The sequence below is a fragment of the Dicentrarchus labrax genome, unplaced genomic scaffold (assembly GCF_905237075.1).
Source record: "Dicentrarchus labrax unplaced genomic scaffold, dlabrax2021, whole genome shotgun sequence".
Classification (NCBI taxonomy): Eukaryota; Metazoa; Chordata; class Actinopteri; family Moronidae; genus Dicentrarchus; species Dicentrarchus labrax.
This window is the reverse complement of record NW_026136721.1, coordinates 28686178-28707796: the sequence shown is the minus strand read 5'-3', so window position 1 is coordinate 28707796 and position 21619 is coordinate 28686178. Positions and strand designations below refer to the sequence as shown.

Sequence of the window (21619 nt, the reverse complement as noted above, 5' to 3'; positions counted from 1 at the left end):
ATTTATCTCTATGAAAGCTGCTCTGCCTCCCTCTAGTGGCTACATGAGGCCAGTACATGATCAACAGATATTACAGGGTACTTTAACATGTGTACCACAGGACGGGATTGTTACCGACACATAGATAGAGACACCAGAGACAACACAGATGTAATCATCGTACTTCATCAGCTTAAATGTTTATTATTGCATATATTGTTTCTGCCATACAACATGCAAACAAAAACAACTGGGTGTGATACTTTAGCATTACAAATGAATGATATTCATATTAAAAATCATATTGAAAATGTTAGCCGACCAAAAGCTGCATTAATGTGGACAATGACAAAGTGTTAGCTACCTTTCAAAGACACTATTTGGAATTGTAGTTTAAAAAGACCTGATGGGCCGTCGCTCACAGACAAAAAAGTTTTTGATGTGATACAAATTCTGGTTTCAGTGACCCGATGGGCCGACTTAGCGAGAAGAGGCACCTCAGGTGCGGTTTATGTTGTGTTGCTGTGGTTACGCATCATCTCCACCACAGAGCAACAGTAAGGCCTTTCGGAAGTCGCCGCCAGTATCTCCCTGTAACACAAAAACAGAGAGCTTTATAGGTGTAGGACAGTGGACAGCAACCAGTTTTTTGCCAAAGCCAGGGGGAACCACTGTGGGGGGGCTAAAGGGCCACAGGTTGCCTACCCCTGGTGTAGGGCAACTTATATAAGTGAGTGTGTGTGTGTAGTGTTGTGTATTTGTTTATTTATGTCTGTCTTGTCTCTGTGTGTGTGTGTGTGTGTACCTTGATCATGGAAAACAGAGAGCAGGCAAACATCCTCCTGAAGTCAGCTCTGATGTCCAACATGTCGATCTCGCTGCGACTCACCATCACTCTGATCAGGGTGTTATCATCAGTTCCTGCACCCTGAAACAAACACACAAACATTAGATGACTGTATGATCTATAAATGTCTGAACAAGTATCTGAGAGCACGAGGTAACGCCCCACAGATCTGTTAATATTTAAAAAAAAAAAAACGTAGTTAATGTGCATCTGGATCCAGATTGGCAGGAAAATACACAGTGGACATCAATCATGAAACACTATAAACTGATTTTTAGGTAGTGGAAACACAACACAACACTGACATATCATTATATTGATATAGCATTCAGCAAACAGTTATTTTACACATCCATCGATATTTACTCATCCAGCAGTTACAGAGCAATATTATCATTCATTTGTAGTTCTGGCCACTTGTAAGTCCAATATTCATTCACTTTAACTGTTTCTAACTCCTGAGGGAAATATCTGTCTCTAACTGTGTCTGTCCTAACTTAAATAAAGATACCAGTGTGTGGGAGTTCTCTCTTCTTCCATATGGATTTTTTTTGTGAGGTAAAACTGCTCTTTAATTAGGATCTCTAATTATTTTTTCATAATCTGAGCATGGCGGGCAGAGTGACACTGCGCAGGAAGTCAGTCAATTAAGGGCTCTTTGGGATCCTAGTACCATTTTCAACTTATAATAGAAAACAATTTGCCATTTGGCCTCTAGCAAACCATTAGGTTTCAGTTTTTATAGTATATACACACACAATAAAATGCCCCAATTTCTGCACCTGAATCCAGTTCCACTTTCATTGAAATCTGTTTTACTGGTAACTAACACAAAGAAACATTAATTATTTTTAAAGTGCTTTCACATAGCCAATATCACAAATGCTTCAAATTTGAGGAAAAACAACAATACTGACTACACTAACTTTGGGCTACAAGCAGTTTTTCTTGATAAAATATATCAAGATTTTTTACGTTTCCAAACAACTAACTGACTTTATTCATTTAAACTCAAAGCAGAAACAACTGAACATGTGGATTAACAACAGAGAACTTTAAATGTACTTTTAAGGAACTTTTTTGCTGGCATTATAATGTGTTATTTTAACTGATTTGAAAGTAGATAACATTGATTATACTTATTGGACATTTTATTTCGCAGTCTTACCTTCATTGCATAGTACAGAGTCTCAGCAAAATAGGCTGGAACGCTCCTGGCACACTTCACTTTAAAAGAAAACAAGACAGACAGCGATTTGTCATTTAAAGTCACCACCACTCGAGCAGATGACAACAGAAACTGTCTGCAGGATTTGAGTTTTGTTTCGTACCCACGGCGAGAAGCAAATCTTCAAGACTTCCAGATGTTTCCCTCTTAATACTCTCCTCCATCTCGTATCCAGACAGCTTCATGTAAGCGTCAAATACTGAAACACACAGGTTCATAATGAGTGCGGCTGTTACATGACACTGCAGAAAAATTAGACTCTCTCTCTCTCTCTCTCTCTCTCTCTCTCTCTCTCTCTCTCTCCGAGACAAACCTTTCTTAAGATGTTCGGCGCTGCGGTTTCCCAGGATGGTGACAAATGTTTGTTCATCAGTGCCAAACTTCTGCTCTCCTGCCTTGAAGAGGACCTACGACAGAAACGAATGGTACACGTCACACATTGTCCTTCAAAATCAGAGACAAGCTAGACTCTTGAGCCCTGTTTGCATGGGACTAATATTACCAGGGGACCCCATGTGATGTAGAAATGACCCCGCACATCTGTTTTATGTGCCAAATTTCGACAGGATAAGGAAAGTCTGTATTTTACTCTAATTTACCGACATAATCCCTCAGTTGGCGCGTTTACGACCACTGTCAACTTATAGTTTCTGCTGCTGTGTGATATTGCAGGTATTTAATAAAGTCAAAGGAAGGAATATGACACACCAGATGTGGACAGCAGGCACGAAAGTTGGTTTGTGATGTGGCGTTTGTGCTCACTGCAGTTTTCTATATGGACCAAACTTTGAGCTTGACAGATGGAGAAAAGCCTGAAACATTGGAAGTAGCTGCAGAAACTTCACTTCAAAAATAACTTTACTAATCTTATAATAGATCAATCTGTAGGTGTTGCACCATATATTCAAATTCCACTCATTAAAGCCCAGGTTTGATACTTTGCAAACATCACAGGACCTCTGTGTTTGGTGAAATATGGTACGTAACTTGTGGTGGAATATTTATTATTACTAATATGATTAAGATCACAGACGACGTACCTTACTACTCAGTGGTGAAAGTTACTGAGTACATTTACTCAAGTACTGTATGCAAGTAGGCCCACAGTTTTGAGGGGAATAGTGTACTTTTTACTTTATTTAACTCACAACTACAGTTACTTTGAGATTGAAACATGATCATTTTATAAAAATATATCGTAATAGTAGTACCCAACCGTATATAAATAATAAAACTAGCTTCGCCACAACCATTATGAGCTAATGAATCAGTAATAATGTGTCAATAATACTGTATAATACAGTGTATTGCCTCCTGTCACCCATCCTTACTTTGGATTGTGTCCTCGTGCTAAACTCACAGTAACGTGCTAAAGAGGAATGACCTGAACATTACTCGGCTACTACTGACTGACAGCAAAGTCTCCTCAGTAATGGAGATGGATCATGATCAGAAAGAACTAGAGGAAAATAGCTGACTCATACTGAATCCCTTCGCAGTATGTTTCTACCTTTTTAATTTCAGCCATTGAATGTTAAGGGGAATTGTACCCATCTCCCTCCACTAGAGGGAGTCATAACAGCATTACAAACACATACAGAAAGAGGCTTCAGAGGCCAGTATTTAGATCCTATCCACAAACACATGTGACAGTCACACCCTCAATCTACAAGACAAAGATCCCATTGATGTAAAAAGAGCAGAAATATTTACTGAGCAGCAATAAACAGATGACTCACCTGAGCATCGGTCTCAATAGTTTCCTGCTGGATCCCCTGCTGCCTGTTCGCCTGAGGAGAGACCAAACATTTCTGTTAGAGAGGAGAGGAGAGGAGAGGAGAGGGGATGGAGAGGAGAGGAGAAAGAGAGGAGAGGAGAGGAGAGGAGAGGAAAGGAGAGGAGAGGAAGGATATTTACCTGCAGGAGAATAACCAGAAGCCTCTTGAAGTGACCTGAAGTGTCACCAGATATATCCTCCTCCAGGTCGTCGTCATACTCTGAGGAAACACACATTCATGTTTTCTTTTGTTTCACTATTATAAAACACACAAATACATCAGAGAGATGTTAAAAAATTAAAACTAATACAGTCTGTTTACACGTAAAAATGATTTACATGTAAACAAGGAAACAAGTTGTTGACATATCCTCATATTGATGCAGCGTTTATGTTGGCAAACAGTTGCTTATTTACACATCCAGCAGTTACGGAGCAATATTATCATTCATTTGTGTTTCTCGCCACCTTTAAGTCCAATGTTCACTCTCCTTTAGCTCTGTTGTTGGGCTCTACTAGCTCCTGAGGGGAAATATCTGTGTCTGTGTGCCATTTGGTGCCGACGTTTGAATCCAGCTGGGGATCTTTGTTGCATCTCTCTCCCTCGTTTCTTGTCATTTCCAACTATCTCTATCCAATAAATACACAATATGACAATAAAATGCCTCAAAAATACAGTACTACAGCATTCCCCCCAGCAATACAGAACATAATCGGTGATGGAGTTTGGCAATATCGCTGTTCATTTACTGGTGCAAGACAAATATCTACTAAAGATACTTAATAGCAGCCAGCAAGAAAGCTGTAACACGAAAATGGTTACAGACCTCCAACAAAAACAGACTGGATAGAAATTGTGACTACTGTTCAAAGTACGGAGAGAATAACTAATAAATGTACGGGCGGATAAATTCCTGCAATACTGGATAAAAATGTATAGTTTTTACGACCTCATAAGAAGATTACTGAGACATTACTGTATTTTCATCAATATAACGTCTGTATGACTACATAAGTGACTAACAGCTCATTAAACTATGTATGTGTGTATGTATTATTGTATCTTTATGTTCCTTAAAATGAATATTATACAACAGTATATTAAAAAAAGAGAACATTTCTGAATCATCACCCCACAAAAGGAATACTCTAAATGAACGTCTAACTTTTGCAGAATATAAACATGGTCTCAGTCTCAGGTGAGTTTATCATGAAGTGTGCATTGTGCATGTGTGTATTACCCTTTCTATAAGCAGCGACGATCTCCTTCACCTGCTGAGGTGTTCTGGAGGCCAGGATCTCCACCAGCACCTTCTCATCTGTTCCTGCCCCCTACAGGTCAGAGGAGGAAATGTCTGATGAAATAACATTTCAAGTTCCCAGCTTACATTTCTAAACTCTACGTCTTCAGCACGTAGGAGTCTCTATCCGCCTCCTACCTGGCAAACACTTACCTTGATGGCGTTGCGGAGGGAAGTCACATCATAAGCGATGGGTGGAGTCATGAGAGCCACGATCAGGGTCTCAAATTTACCTCCCAGCTCTCCCTTCAGGTTATCTACCAGATCCTGTCACGGAGATACATTATTTAGTTCCGGTGCAGCATAAATAAAGAAAGGATTTTATGGTTGTCATGTGCTGCAAGCTAATCCTGTTTGTATTTGTATGCATTCGTACTGTACTGACTGTAATGGTTTGACAGTGTTAAGTTGTAGCTTTGATGTGTGTTCGGCTAGAGTCTCCTGTTGAGCTCACATTACTAAATAATAATCATGCTGGGAGGTAATTATTGTCTGTGCTGTGGCAGCACAAACTTTTCTGCTCAGCTTGTGTTGAAGGAATTGTTCGACCTTTTGGGAAATTTGGGCTTATTTGCTTTCCTGCTGTGCAATAGATGAGAAGATTGACCCACATGTCTGTACTAAATATAAATATATATGACGTTTAAGATAGCAGCCACTTAGCTTAGCATAAAGAATGGAAACAGGGGGGAAGCAGCTGGCGTTGCTCTATCTATCAGCACCTTTAAAGTTCACTGTACGTTTGGACAGATCCAGACTACCCGTTTCCCCCTTTTTCCAGTTTTTATGCTAAGCTAAGGTAAACAACTGCTGGCTGTAGCTTTATATTTACCATTCAAACAATCTTCTCAACTAACTCTTGGCAACAAGTTCTTCGAAGTGCATCTCCCAAAATGTCCGTCTTTAAGTGTTCATGCAGTTCTGTGTAGATCTGTCATGGTATCAGATTTATTTATTATTTTATTATTTTTTGCTAACTATATTTTATACAAATTTTAAATCTTTTTTAAATGCAGCTTTAACTGAAATCAATCTTTAACTTCTAATGTGTTTTGCCTCTTTTTCGGCAAATAAATTACACTCAAAATATGAGCGTAGGAAGGTGGAGAGTGAGTCTGTAACCATAACTGTTCAATCAGGACGAGGCTATATGGGCCAGGTATAAACATCACTGCTTTAAATGAGGTCATGTGTTTGGTCATGTGGTTTGTTAAGGAAGTCCTACCTTTCCAAACAGAGTTTTGTAGGCAATCTTGATATCCTGCCTCTGGGCGTTGCTGCGGGCCGTCAACAGCTCCAAGATGGCATCCTCATTGGTCCCTACGGCAACAAGCAGCCAAGTGTTTATTTGTAACTATTCTACACAAGGCACACGTATGGCACACATATTCCATAACAACGAGCACGCTCTGTCTACGTAGACAGTTGATTATTTCTCCCACATGATTACAGGCTTCAGTCGAGGTCAGCTGATGTGTTTGCCCACAGTGACTCAAGCTTCATCTGTTTATGACTCACTGGTGTCTGGGTGGAGCTCCCCACAGACAGCAGGGATTACTACAGTATACGGAGGGAAGAATTCCCCCCAAAAAACTCTCTCATTGGTCTGTGAGAGTTGTACTACTGACTGACACACCTTCAACATATCAGATGACACCGTGCTGAAGCAAGCAAGCAGATAAGCAAGCATCTTACCCAGCCCTTTCATGGCCTTGTACAGGACCTCAGCATCTGTAGTGGCATTGAAGTTTAAACTGGGTTTTACAGTTCCTCTGCTGGCCTGCAACATGGAAAAAATAAGACAGAAGATGATTATTCCAGTGTAGATTCTCCCAAATTATATGTCTTATTTTATCCAAAAGATATATTTTATCCCCATAAACACTTTTCTTCCTGGATTCTGGACCTCTATAATGCATGTTTACGTTTACATACATTCAAATGTTCTTCCAACTGCAATATACAGATGATACAGTACAAAATAGTGTGTTGTGTATTTAGTAATTAAAAAGTTAATAAGTGTTCAACTTTAATCACTATTTGTGGTCTGAGTGTTTCCTTTGACTCTTGAGCGAGCTTAAAATCCTCCAAACAAACCAGAAAACGCATTTTAAAATTTGGCTGAAAGCAAGAAAAATAAGTAAGGAAGAAAGGAAATACAAGGACACAGCAGGTTTTCTGGACACTTGGGGACAAATCTTTGCATATTTAATAACTTGACTGTCTTCTGCTGGTTGTTGTTTGATTCATAAAAGCAAATAAATAACTTTTTTTATGCTTCTGAGCTGTAATATGTTACCATAACTACAGCAACATTATTTATGCACACTGTCTATGGCTTCTTATCAGATATAAAGTAAATGCTATAACATTGCAGATCATACGTCACTAATTTCATGCTTCTGTTAAGTTTATCAAAGTCTTGCCTCTGCATAAGTTAAAATACTCACACTTATAAAATACCAGATCTCAGATTTGTGACATGGATAACTTTCCGCCTTCTTGCAGAACACATTATCAATCTCTACATTCACGCTTCGATATAAAAACACATATTTCAGATTCCTCATGTTCATTTATGCACTTCTTCCTCTTAATTTAATTAAATAATATACTTTCTGAATCTCTGCATTCATCCTTACATATTAAACCTCGTATCTCAGATTTGTTTTGTGCATACACTCATCAAATCCCCCCCTCCCATTTTAAATGCACTTAAGGGCTTACAGACTTTCAGCTCCGTGAACTACACAAGATCTCCCATCAAACCCCCTCCAGTTTCATAACCAGCATGTTCCCACATCCTCAGATGTGCTCAGCAGTTTCAATATGCTGAATTAAGTGAAACGAAACAGCAATCCAGTCTGATTATCAGGCTAATAATTTCTCTGAATGTGGAAAGAGTATTTCAGAACAGCAGACTGGTCCAAACTGAAGACAGCAAGAATGTGATTAAGTGGTTAATATTTACTTTAAGAATGATTTTTAGTTTTTAAAAAAAGCTTCTTTCTGTAACAATGCTAAACAGACAAGCCCCAAAACTGTGACACATTAACAATAAACAGGCAGCCGGTTGCTTCAGGGGGAGAGATGTTTAAAGAGGAAAACCACGAGAATGTCTCTGGAATTCTGACCTTGAAAATCTGGTTTTGGAAAAGTGGGCTGTACAAATAACAAGTTGCCATTAACAACCAGGATTCTGTCTTCTTGTGCAGGAATAGACGTCAAAATGTCCACGAGCTCTCTCCCCGTTCGTATAAACACACTCAAGCACCACAAGCTAAACAAAATCTAATTAGAGTGCAGACAGCTGCTCGGACAAACGGGATATTTAGAACAACAACAATAACAACAACAACAACAACAACAACAACACAATGTAGCTCGCTTCCACTGGAATGTTTGACACAGGTTGAGCTCCGGTGGCGAGGAAGATGTTGTGTGTCCTGCGGAGCGAGTTCAGACAGGACCTGGAACTTAAGGGGCTTCTGATGGAGGTATGCTGACCCCGCCATATGTTAACACTGGCTGTCACAGATGGCATCTGTTACCTTTAAAGCGCAGATTACGGGCACAGGGTCTTATTAGTCCTCTCCGTCATTTAGAGACTGTGGTTGCCATGGAGACAGTACACAACCAATGCAGTTATGTTTGTATGAAGGGAAGTCCCCCTGTCATATTGTCCGATTGTGGATTTTACTGCTAACTGTGTTAATACTGTTTATATTGGATTTCAATGTTCTGTTTACATAGTGAACTTTTAGAGTCAGTGCCACGTATTTTTGACAGTTTTCAGGAAGTAGACATTTTTACAGTGAAATATGAGACTTCAGAATTTAAAGAATTTCGTGAACATTGATATATTTAGAATTTTTACAACGAGGGACACAAATTATTATTAAAAAAAAAAAAAAAAGAGTATGTTTATGGCTTAAAACATCTTTAAATACTAAGACTGAACCCTTTACTCCATCATGAGATGAAACGCTTATAAAAACGGCTAAAACTCTCGATAAAATCGGCTTTTAGATTGTCATGTAGAGAACCTCTGGTACATATAACTGTTGTTATATCAGGAAAAACATCCAAATTACTACAACATTTTACAGATTTTCTCTCCACAATGACTTTGTGGGTGGGGACGCTGCTTGGACTTATGACCTCAGTGTTTCCTACTGAAGACTTAAATCCATAAACACGTGTCACGAATATATAATGGTGCTTTATAAAAGGCTTAATAATTCCCTAAAAGAGCTGGGCACCGTAGAAAATGTTACTGAAACCAATACAATGTGGAAGTGAGTATTTACGGCTGAAGGACTGAGTACAGTTTGTAGGATTGACTCAAAATAAACTACAGTGCACGTGAACAAGTAATCCAGAGCAAAGGTGGATGTGTTTTTCATATTTTTATGGACAATAATAAATAATAAAGGTCTACAGCACTGAAGAATAACATATATCAGGTTTTGACCTCACAGACACAAACTGACTTCTGTGAGCGGTTCATAGCAGGAGAAGTTCAGTTTATTGCCCCAGATTAAACTGTTTGCAGACTGCAGCGGCGTCACAATTGATTATCATGAATATTATCACTTTGTTTTTATTGTTTTATGGGAACGAAAGTTCACCCTCAAAAAGGGAAATGTAACTGATTCTCCTTTAAGAGAGGGGAGGGCGGCTTGAAACTCTGGGCTGGATGTGGAAATCAGTGTATTAAACACAGAAAGAAGTGGAGAGACGGAGAGACCCACCCGACTGGAAAAGAGCCCACATGAGTCATAAACTAAACTTCTCAACTTCCCCAAATGAAAACTCTCTTCACAGCCCCCAAAAAGTACTAAAACACACACACACGCACACACGCTTGATAAACTGGAAAGTTTAATTAGTGAAAGTGTCAATATGACAACTTTTTTTATGTTAAAACACACAAGTTACTCTTTCTGTATATGTTTGTTGAGCTCGTACTTTATCTTAAACACCCACATCCTCTACATTCACAGGCTTTTATGTTTAATGTCAACCTGAAAAAGTTATAGTTAAAGTGAATAAATATTCTCCTGCCTACATTCAGATCTGATCTTAGCATTATATAAGGGAAAAGAAAGTGGGCGTTGTCTTGGAGTTCAGAGGGTATAAACTATTGTGAGTCACACATTTGCATAAATAACGGTTTTTATAAAGCCTATATGAACAATTATTATTATTTAATATAAAACTTGCCGTGTTTTCTTTTTTTAGATTGAGGGCTGAGAAATCTGTGAAATGAAAATGACTCACCATTTTGACAGTGATGGAGGGTTTTTTTTTCAGCGGTAGGAAGAAAGTCTGTTGGAAAAAGAGAGAAAAACTTTATTTAACAACTTAACCTGACGAATACTGAACTCCAGATGTTTTAAACTACAAACATCTGCAAGTTAACTTGATCTTTCTCATGTTTATCCGGTGCCTTCCTTTAACTCCCCTGCAGTCTTGCTTAGTCTTCCTACGAACATGCACCTCTCCTTTGTCCCCAGATGAGACAAAGGAGAGGTGCCTGTCCCCCGGCTCACATGGCCGACGCTGATGAACGTGTATCCGGGCAGTAACGCGTTACAGTGTCCCGGTGAGCGGAGGAACTTACCGCAGGAGTTGCAGCTGTCGGATGAAGCTCGGTGAGCAGCGACTCGGCCGGCAGAGAGAGAAGAGAGGAAGAGAAGAAGGACAACACGTCAGACACCCACTCAGAAATACTCTCCGTTTGTGCGCGTGAGTGTGCGCGTGCGCGTGGGTGGGCCACACCCCGGTGCGCACGGGCTCTGGCACAGCCCCTTTTCCTGAAGCACTCTGGGAAATGTTGTTTCAGGTGTCCTGAAGCTGCTTTTTTTTTTTTTTAACCCAATGACTTTTACATGAATGTCACCTGATAAGGATCCTTATAGGATAAAGTTTAGCAACTTCAGCCTTGAGCCGTTTTAATTCTGAGGTATGTTTCCACGTTTACACCAAATGTCATTATAATACAGCCTATAATGAATAGTTTTTCTTTTTATTAGATTTTTCTTGAACATGAGCATTTGTTAAATAATGTATTTGTCAACATTGTTGAGAGGTGCACATTAAAATCTTTTTAATTTTTGTTGTAAAGACTTCATTATATTGAAGATTTTCAAATATCAGTTATTGTTATTATTTAAGTGCATCTTCTCTTTGATTAAAGACATAGATTTTTATTTATTTATTTATTTATTTGCTACTTTGGGACAGTGGTACGAGCTGAAATCACCATCTAATATTATGTTAAGACAAACATGTTTGCTAACAGTTGCCTATTTACACAAGCAGTTGCCTTATTTTACTGCTGACCTGACAAATATTAAGTCCAGTGTTTTGTTTGTTTTGGTCTACAAAACATCCTGAGGGATAGTTTTCGCTCTTAAGCTGCTGAACGCTACACTATGTCCACCAGCTATAGCTGATCATTTGGTCTGCCTGTTGTTTGGTGCTGCACAGGAAGCATAAAGCGTGTTTATCAGAACTTTTTACCTGCTGCTGCTGGACCACAGCTGATGAGAGCAGAAAGCTTTTATTAATGATTAAAGGGCCATAAAACAAAAACAATCAGCTGAAAGACGCTAAAACACTCCATTGAACAAATGGACCTGCAAAGTTGAGCGATCAACTTTCGTCACTGAGACTGAGCCCTTTCACATTACACGTTGTCATTCGATCTATTATTAATACTAAAATATTGATTAGCAGCTTTAAGGTCACTTCAGAGCACCGAGTTAATGATGAGCCAAGAGATAACAGAAAGGTCTGTTTACACTGCGCTCACACCTACAAGTTAAAGACAATATACAAATATCATACTCTACATGTCCAGCTACTCCTTTTTCTATCTCTTAGTGAAAAGAAGTTATACAGCTACACGTGGAACGGATTGTATTAAGAGTTTAATAAATCATTCATGTAGCCTATACACTGAAAGGAAAATGGATTCGTTGCTTAGTCATGTTTTAGATTTGGCTGTAACATTTGTTAAGACCAAAGAATAATCACAGTTACTGGACACCAAACAGGATATTTTGAGACATCCAAAGTTTAGTATCAGGAAGATTATATGTATATATATATAAAACACTGGTTTATTGTGCGTGACTAAAGGCCAACAGTGTCTTAAGACATCTGAAGGTTGAACTGAACTTCATCTAAAATAATAACGTAACAAAAGTTCAAAATAATGGTTACCAATAATGTATAGCGATAATAATACCTTGTAATTTATATACTCAGAAAACAGAAGCTGACCATATAATCAGACCAGAACTGGACATCAGGTGGAGACTGATTTACCACAGGGGTAAAATGAACTGAATGAAGAACCTTATCTCAGAAATGTATTGATTTGATTAGTATTGTTTCTACTATGAATGCTATCCATTCTGTCGCCTTTGGCATGTGTGGAATTTTCATGCCATGCTAATAACTCACCAAGTAAACTGAACTGAGAGCTACAGATCAATTCTAACAAAGACTTTACACAGACAGAGAGAAAGAGAGATAAGGAGAGAGAGAGGGAGAGAGAGAGAGAGAATGTGGGTTATACTGTTAAACACACATATGAGTGTATTCTGATGAAAGAAGCTCACAAAGCGGACCTTTTAAATGAAGATGGATGTTCTTTTATTGTGAAAGAGCAATAAACAAAAACATTTTGAATGTGGACGTTGACTTTTCCTCGGAAAACAATAAGAAATCTTGGTACACTTTTTTAAAAACATTGATTTATTCAAGTGACTTTCCCTCTCCCGTCTCAGTGACAGTAATGCTAGGCTGCTGGTCCAGGGATCAAACTGGTAACTCTCCAGTTACAGCCCCGGTTATCTGACCTTTAGGCCACCATTGCCCCTCATTATGAGCCTTTTTTCTTCCTCCAGAGCTATCAACTGCATCTCATGGCCTTCAAATAATATGTGAGGACAACTGAGCCATCGCCATGACAACTGTGCAGACTCCATCTGGTGGTGAAGATTGAGCCATTTTCAGACATTTACATGGTAGTTGTGGTGAAAACTGTATTCTGGTTTAGATCATAATACAGACCAGATATAAACTTATTTGTTATCGTTCACAGAAGTGTAATATATTTCAAATGTTATGGTACAACACAGATTCAGAGTCCACAAGACACAAACATTCACAGGCATCCACAAGGAGGATGCAGAGGTTGCAGTTGTAGGTCACATCACTGTCTGTATCGGTAGCATTGTGATTGTTGAAGTAATAACCAGAGAAACAGAGCTAACAGCGTGCTGAGTGAGACGAAGAGACAAACGTAGACCACCGTGCTCCATTCCCAACCTGCTGGTAAAGGAGGAACACCATTCACCTCCCCAAATTGTGCCAGGATAGGCATGGCGGCGAGCACAGGAAAAAGGAGTCAAAAGTCGAAGTTACATTCCTCTAGTTCCTAAATATTTAGGACAGGATACAGTGAAATCCAGTGAAGGGAAATTGGTTCTGTTGTCCAGACGTGAATGTTTGTTTTTTTCTTATCTTGTGAGGACCACAATCATCACACTGTCAAACAGATTTAAGAGCAAAGATCTTGATCGTAGTAGTGGGTCTATGGTGATTTGGTCTCCAGGATGCAGCTGAATATCCAATGAGCTGATGAGCATCCCAAGTCACCAGTGTCCTCTGTTCTCCGACATCCACAGTCCTCTCTTGTCTTCTTCTGGATTTTCTACAAACCACTGCCTCAATATTGTTTGTCCCCTTTTTAAACCACCCACAAATACTACTAATATTTAAATACCCAGACAAACAGATGGACATGTAGACACATATATCAACAGCTACCTATATAACTCTGACCTATGAACCCATCAACCCACAGGCAATCTCCCTCTCTCGCACACACGCGCGCACACACACACACACTGACCTCACCCTGCAGGTATGTATAATCGATAGCTTTTGTGATCGTCTGTCTTCACTTCTGATTAAAACATATTTCCAAAGTCCACCCTGCAGGAGTAATTATCATGCAGGTTGTAGCTACAGTGAAACACTAACACTGCGCTTTATTCATTCTCTGCCATTTTCTTCAGGGATACATGATCAAAGTAACGTCCTCCTGCTTGTGTATTTGGAAAGATCTTGGAGTTATGGTCTCAAAGGTTTCATCTGTTTTTTTAAACAGTAATTTAAAATGTCATACACATAATTGATAGTAAAAAAACTCAAAAGATTCTTGTGGAGATGCTCCTCTCTCTCAGGGAATGCATGCGATGAGTGCTCGGTGTAAGAAAACAAAGAATAACATATATATTATATATGTGTGTTAACCTGTATGTTAACCTATACAATTTATTCATTTAAGTCATAACTGCTCACATTACAGTCATACTAGTGAAGTTGCAGATGGGTTACATTCACTGGTGTAGTGCAGAGTATACAGAGGTGGGTCAGCATTGGGTGTACCGAGCTCTAAATCCCTTTGAAACCCGTCATTCAGTAGGAGTGAATTTATTTCCTTGGATGGCAAATGCATGAGCTATCCAGTGGATGGAGTAAACTATAAGAAATACATCACTCAAAATGTAACAATATGTAGTTATGTCTGTTATGTTACTGCCTGAAGTCAAGCTGCACAAGTTCAGAGATGATATGCAAATAGTGCTGGCACATTTTTATTAAATATTTAGTCTAACATCACAGTTTAAAACACAGGGCGTTTATCCTTTGCTGGATGGGTCGCTATAAAAAACATTTGGGGCCATAAATTAAGTATAAATTGAGTATACCCACCTCTCCAGGAACCACTACAACACTGGTGACAGTGCTACCAGAAGGAAGTAAGAGTAGTGAGTCACATATCCGCAACCTAATATAAAAAAAGGACACTTTATTTACACACTCTTACTCTCACTGTCACAGACATGTATCAGCGTGAACATTCAGGTGTTACGCAGATACGTGCTTACATGAAGAAACACGTGCACAAAAACTGGGAAAACAGGAAACGTTAAAGCAATATCCCTCTGGAAGAAACCAGCAAGAGTACTACCTAACTGTAACTGAGGGAATAGTCACTCAAAGTCATGCACATTTGCACATAATGCACTTGGGCCTCCCCTCAGACAATGCTTTGCACCCCCTTTAGTTTACTTGCTTTATTTTGCTCAATTATCGGATGCCTATGGGATCATGATCATGTTATTTGATCACTCACAATTTCGCCAAGATAGTCTGATATTGCTGACTGACATATCTTCAGACTACACCAATTGCATAAGAAAGATATGTATTAATCTATTAGTTTCTGACTCTGGGTAACTGGGAAAAACATCAACAAATACCCCAAACTACTGTATCAGTGATTTGGTCTCTTTAACCAAATCACACACATTTAGGCTATTCCATTTCCTTTAACTAATGTCATATTTTTTCACTTCCATTCACTGAGCCTCCCCTGAAACTGTTTGGAGCACACCTGAGGAGGCCTATCTCCCACTTTGGAGACCTCTGCTCTTTACTGGTACAATAGCGCCCCCCTGGACTATAGTCAGCTTTGTCAACTGCAGTCTGTTGCACCTCAGTTCCAGTAAACCATCATGTGCTGCCTTATTCTTGTACTTGTACTTTACATCCTATACACCACAGATCTGGATGGGCGACTGCAACACTGGTAAAAGCTGAAATCTTAATCTACAAGGATGTAACACATAGCTTTAAAGATAGTTGGCATCATCGGGATTGTTGCAGAGTTGAACTGAATAGTAATTTCCTCTTTGATTATTGAACTTATAATTGTTTTATGGTAAAAGCCAAAGATTCTAGGACATTTCTGCACATAAATGCTATCATTATACATAGGCCTAACACACTAAGTCCAGATGCATTTCACAGAATATACCTGTTTGTCCTCCATGTTGGAAGTGCAGGAGCCTTATATCACAACATACATTATTTTCTGTATATTGGATGTTATAGAAGACATAGACATCAATACCCTGTGTTACCAATGTATTTTTATATCACACTCACAGGTGCATGCAGCCACATTGGGCTAATGAACTGCAGAAAAAAAAAATCACAGTAGAGTTTCCATTTATTGTTATAAAGACAGAATATATATATATATAGAATAAACAGACCTTTAGGCCAGAATTCAAGAGAAATAGGTCTCATTATTGGTCTAACTGACAAATACATTGCAGTTAGCAATAAAATATTATAAGAAAATACTTGTTAAGAGACCATTGTTGATAGGGAATTATTACTACGTCACACTTCTCTTTCTGGAAAGAACGCGATTTGACCCGAGTCATCTCACATTCAGCGGTGTGATTTAACTTTTATTGTATCTGAAAAAGATGATAGATCTCTTTCTATGGTGTCACTGCTGAATCGAAACGTGCAGCAAGTTAAATCTGGCGTCTAAATCATTGTGATATTTCTCGGGAGGCCGGTTAAACATGTACACCCCGGGTCATTTGATCTGAGCCCACCCCCCCTGTCTGCCGGTAAGTGGTATGACCGGCAGCATAAATAGCGGGTACGCTCCTCCGGTACCTCCAACTGACAGCGGCAGGAACCGTCAGACCACGGAGACACAAGCTAACGTTAAACCTGCGGAGTCACACCAAAACCTCGCCAAAATGGAGTGGACCCCGATGGAGATCAACCCCGAGGTGGGTGGTGGGTGGGGGGGGGATAACTGTCTTCTTAACTTTACTGAACTAACGCCGAACAAAAACCGGGCAACAAACTCACCTGTCGTCTCTGTTTATGTCGTTTCAGATGCTGAACATGGTGAGTTAGCAAACATTAGACGGTGAGCAATGGCGACATATTGATTCGCTGTTTGCTTCAACTGTCAGGTAAGTTTTTTTTTTACACTCAGCTAACGTTAGCTAGGTAGGAGAGCGGTTGCTGAGGCGACCGTTAAAACCGCCACCAGGCCGACCAAATACGGCTCCAGCGTTTTATCTTACAGTGGCATTTTAAGGTAATAAAGTACCTGGAAATATCAAAAGGAGCTGCGACAACAAGCAGGAGAATCGTTTATCTGCTCAGCATCCTCCCCAGCGCTGTCCCCAGTGTCTGGGCTTAAGGGTGTGGTCAGACTGGACCAACACAACGCAGCATCTTTGAACACCACCAGTGGGGGTCATTTCTACATGTCGCCCCATGAAACCCTCTAATGTCCCCATTTTAATTCATCGTGTTTTTGTTATATATCTTCCTGGTTGTGTGTTTCCAGCTGATGAAATCGCTTGGCGTGGGTGAAAGCTGGCGCTTTGTTGATGTGGTGGGGCTGGAGGATGAGCAGCTCGCCGCCGTCCCGAAACCATGCTGTGCCTTGATGCTGCTCTTCCCACTGACACAACAGGTAATAATAATGGTGGTGGTGGTGGTGGAGAGACTACTTCCTGGATGGGAAGGCCGAGGGTGGGGTGATACAGGCTGTCTGGGGTGGGGTGAGACTGAGGTGCAGGGAGGGCACGGATGCAGAGGAAGAAAGAGCTGTAGTCTTATGTGATGGGTTGAATATGGTGAGAGCGGGGTGGTAAGGAGGAGATGAAATAGCAGAGGCTTTTTTTAAAAAATGATCCTGTTAAGCTTAGACATTAAACTACAGACTGGTATCATTCTCAGATAAGGTTTTCTTGTATTGTGACCCTGGGAGCCAGACCACATCCCCATGGCCAACAGCCAAAATACACTAGGCCTGCCTGCAACTTATAATTGAGTTGTCCGTTTTTTTTTTTTTTTTAATAAATCAAATTATCAAATGCCCGTCACAGTTTCCTAGAAACCTCAGGAAGAGCAACAGAAGAGGTATCCGTCTCCCAGGACAGACAGACAAGCAATAGAGTGTGTGTGTGTGTGTGTGTGTGTGTGTGTGTGTGTGTGGATTTAAAGAAAATCACAATATATACAGTTTTTTTTTTTTTTTTTTTTTTTTTTTTTTTGGCATAAATGCATATTTTAAAACTTAAGTAAATGGTGTGGATCCAGGAAGACGTTGAGCAGCTTCAGGTGTCACCAGATAGGTAGAACCTGAGCGACTGACCTCTCAAACAAAGAGACCTGGAAGGAGGACAGACCACACACGTCTGATGACTGATGTTTCCAATAGTGACATTAATCCATGTGCACATTTCAAGTGGCACATTTGGCTGCGCTGTTCTCATGAGCAGATAACCATGACCATGATCTCTGTCTGTGTCTCTGTCTGTGTGTCAGCACGAGTCTTTCAGACAGCAGCAGGCAGACAAGGTTGCAGGAGACTCTGAGGTTTATTTCCTGAAGCAGACGGCAAGCAATTCCTGTGGCACCATCGCCCTGCTGCATTCTGTGGCCAACAACAAAAGCAAGCCGACATTTGGTGAGTCCAGATCAGATACGCACTGGTTCCAGTACAGTCAGTACAAAACAATACATACTGAATTCTGTTGGTCAGTCTCAATGAGTCAGCAGTAAAAACACAAAAGGGTTAGTTTTCCAGTTTATTTCTTAAAAAAGTGATTGTTGAATTCAGTGCATTTTACAAATGGATGGCTTTGTCATTATTGATCATTTGTGGTCCTTTTTTAATGTGAATGAATAGCACATTTTATTTCTTTTAACTTGATGCTGCTTTTGGTCGTTTCAGCTAGTGGCTCTGTCCTGAAGAAGTTTCTTGATGACACTGCAAACATGTCTGCTGATGAACGTGCCAAACATCTGGAGAAGAACCAGGTAAGATAAACATTCACACTGTTGAAGCTTTTGGATGTTTTTTTTTCTGTAAACTGAATTTCAAAGAATGGAGATTAAGCTGTTACATTAATTGGGAGGTTTAAGTATCTTTTATGTTGTCTGAGGGTTTATTGCTGATACGTTAATGATCAGAGACAGTTAATGAGACATCTTTCATAATTCTTTTCTTTCCTTTTGTTTGTGTATATGGTTACTGTCTTATATTATAATAATGAATAACTCATACTTCAGATTCAATGACTAATACAAGAAATACTGTGCATTTAAAAAAACTGATAACCTAAGGCTTGTCATTTCTAGAATATCTGTTAGTATTGCGTAATGTATTTTTTTTTTTACCCACTTGAGGGCGCCAGACACTGCTAAATATTTGTCCATTGATGCTTTAAAAAATGTCTGTAACGTTATTACAGAATGTACTTTTAACAATGTGTAACTCAGTCTTTTAAACATTAAGCCTGTGCTTTTTCCTCTAAGTTACACTTCTGATTAGTTTGTATTTTGTAGAACGATCTGTTTCAGTTTCAGTATTAAACTGACATGTTCTGCCTTTGTCTTCTCCAGGCAATCCGTGATGCTCACAATGATGTTGCATCGCAGGGCCAGTGTAGGGTAAGATGCTTAACCGCAATATCAACAACTAATTGTTAACATCTTTTACCCCTTTCATGAGCATAAGACGCACGTTTACTCAATATGTGTTCAACCTGCTTAGAGCTCATTAATGAGTCAGCCTCGTTCCTGTTGAGGAGACTCAAGTCTGCAGTTTATCTTCATACGTTTAACTGATAAACCTGAGAATTAAATTTAATTATATTGAATAATTACTGGATAAAAGTTCATGTTTTACTTTCACCTCTCCGTCCATATCCACGTTCCTTCTCTCTCATGATAACCGGGGGATCAGTTAAATGATGTTTAAACATCTGTCATTGAAATAAAACCCTGTCTGTCTGAAAGAAGTGTGTACTTTAACTCTTAATATTAATTCCTAGTATCTCCACTTTCACAGCCAGAAGCTGACAAGGTCAACTTCCACTTTATTGCCTTTGTCAATGTAAACGGACAACTGTATGAATTTGGTAAGCACGTCACCTCATTATGCAGATTCCTGTATGTGTTTTCATGTTGTGGATTTCTAACTATCTGATTTGTTTTAAAGATGGGAGAATGAATGGACCAGTGAAGCATGGACCTACCAAAGATGGGTCCTTCATAACGGTAAGTAGAATTATGGTAAATTCTTCAACATTTTGTGTAATTTCTGGATATGTTGAAATATAATTGCGAGCCAACTTCCTTTATGCACATGTCTGTGATGAGTCATGGTATTAAACTGGAATTAGGGAGTGGCCGTTTCTGCCGAGTGTCTTGATTCAATCAATAAACCCTTGCTAATGCACTCTCAGACATCCAATAGTGTTCATAAAACCAAGGGGACTGTAAAGAAGACTAGTAAACTTTGAAATATGGATAAATGAGAATTTAATATATCAACGTCTACAAAAATCTTAATGTGAGGATAGTTTGAATTTAAGCAGTGTTTGCTGCCAGTTATGTTTCAGTGGAACTACCACTCCTCAAACCAAGTAAGTTAGGTCTGTTTATTGAATATCAGATAAATAACATAAATAAAGCTGTTTAGGAAAAGCATCATAAATATGACTGATACAACAAGAAAAAGTGCCTTTAGTCCCAAAGTCATTGATTCTCTTGTCTAGAGCATTTTAGATTGTCGCGTCAAACTACCACAAGAGGGCTCTACGTGCATTACTGATAAAATGGCAACTCTACATCTTGTGGTGATTCATTCGATCTCATTTAAAGGAACAAGAACTACTTAAATCCTCAGGTTAAAGTAGAGATACCGACGTAGATTAATACTGCAGATGAAGACCTGCATTCACATTTCTACTTCAGTGGGCAATAATAGGACATATATCACATAATCAGTTATTCATTATTTTGCCTAAAACTAAATGCCAATATCTCAGTTAAATTAAATGATGCTAATTTGTAAACATTTTTATATGATCACTGAATGTGTGTGTGTGTGTGTGTGTGTGTGTGTGTGATGTAGTAGTAAATTTAAACTATCTGGAACAACCTTAACCACATTTCATGACTTTAAGCCTCATATTATATTATTATTTTAGTGATATTCCCCGGTCCTACTCAAAGTATAAAAATAGGAGCAGTAATATTGTATTTAAATGTAAAAAAACAAAACTGAAATCATGTCTTTTGTCTTGAGAAGTGCAGTATTTCTAGTTTATGTACAATGGAGCAAAAATAATGACTGAAACTTGAGTAAAACTACATTAACATTTTACCGAAGAGTAAACACCTGCTTTTCTCTCTTTTTTTTTTTTCTTTTTGTCCACCCACCCAGGACGCAGCCAAAGTGTGCCGTGGATTCATGGAAAGAGAGCAAGGCGAGGTCCGTTTCTCTTCCGTGGCTCTTTGTCACAGTTAGATATTCGATAGGACAACACCACCAAATTGTAAACCAAAATGTCCTGAAGTGTTCACATGGCAAACACAATCAGCAGCCCCCCCCCTCCCACACTCCATTACGACCTGTGGACAACACATACATCTGCAGACACTATGCACTATGAAGCACATCTTGTTTCCACACGTTGTACTTTCATCTCATGAACAAAGCTTTCTTTAGCACATGTACACACAAACACACCATCCAAACATGTTTCTGCTCAAAATAACTG

The 21619-nt window shown here is 39.3% G+C and overlaps 2 protein-coding genes across 3 annotated transcripts in view; one reads left to right on the top strand and one right to left on the bottom strand.

Moving 5' to 3' along the window:
• Window positions 1-151: 151 nt before the first annotated feature.
• On the bottom strand, window positions 152-10932 carry anxa5b (annexin A5b). Of its 2 annotated transcripts, XM_051385036.1 has the most exons (13): window positions 10759-10932; window positions 10416-10463; window positions 6828-6912; window positions 6358-6452; window positions 5286-5399; window positions 5073-5163; window positions 3972-4051; window positions 3794-3844; window positions 2368-2461; window positions 2158-2253; window positions 1995-2053; window positions 785-907; window positions 152-570 (listed from the first exon to the last, which is right to left on the bottom strand). In XM_051385036.1, exons 2-13 carry the CDS (start codon window positions 10416-10418, stop codon window positions 508-510), a joined length of 954 nt encoding a protein of 317 aa, XP_051240996.1. In that variant the 5' UTR covers window positions 10419-10463; window positions 10759-10932; the 3' UTR covers window positions 152-507. The 2 variants fall into 2 exon arrangements, with proteins under 2 accessions (XP_051240996.1, XP_051240995.1); XM_051385035.1 differs by lacking the exons at window positions 10416-10463; window positions 10759-10932 and having other exon boundaries at window positions 6828-6921.
• Window positions 10933-16687: 5755 nt separating this feature from the next.
• uchl1 (ubiquitin carboxyl-terminal esterase L1 (ubiquitin thiolesterase)) overlaps window positions 16688-21619 on the top strand; it is a 5717-nt gene continuing 785 nt past the window's right edge. Inside the window, exons 1-9 of the mRNA XM_051385210.1 lie at window positions 16688-16816; window positions 16926-16937; window positions 17389-17517; window positions 18375-18516; window positions 18784-18869; window positions 19455-19502; window positions 19903-19972; window positions 20053-20111; window positions 21283-21619. The exon at window positions 21283-21619 is cut by the window's right edge and continues 785 nt beyond it. Coding sequence (XP_051241170.1) covers window positions 16784-16816; window positions 16926-16937; window positions 17389-17517; window positions 18375-18516; window positions 18784-18869; window positions 19455-19502; window positions 19903-19972; window positions 20053-20111; window positions 21283-21366 — 663 coding nt within the window. The 5' untranslated portion in view covers window positions 16688-16783 and the 3' untranslated portion in view covers window positions 21367-21619. The remainder of the gene's footprint in view (window positions 16817-16925; window positions 16938-17388; window positions 17518-18374; window positions 18517-18783; window positions 18870-19454; window positions 19503-19902; window positions 19973-20052; window positions 20112-21282) is intronic.

Excerpts from the sequence above, each read along its gene's own strand:
- anxa5b (XM_051385035.1), bottom strand. The coding sequence starts at position 6,921 with ATGTTGCAGGCCAGCAGAGGAACTGTAAAACCCAGTTTAAACTTCAAT. Across the intron at positions 6,453-6,827 it reads CAAGGCCATGAAAGGGCTGG|GGACCAATGAGGATGCCATC; the intron begins GTAAGATGCTTG and ends TTGTTGCCGTAG. Across the intron at positions 2,462-3,793 it reads CTATTGAGACCGATGCTCAG|GTCCTCTTCAAGGCAGGAGA; the intron begins GTGAGTCATCTG and ends TTTCTGTCGTAG.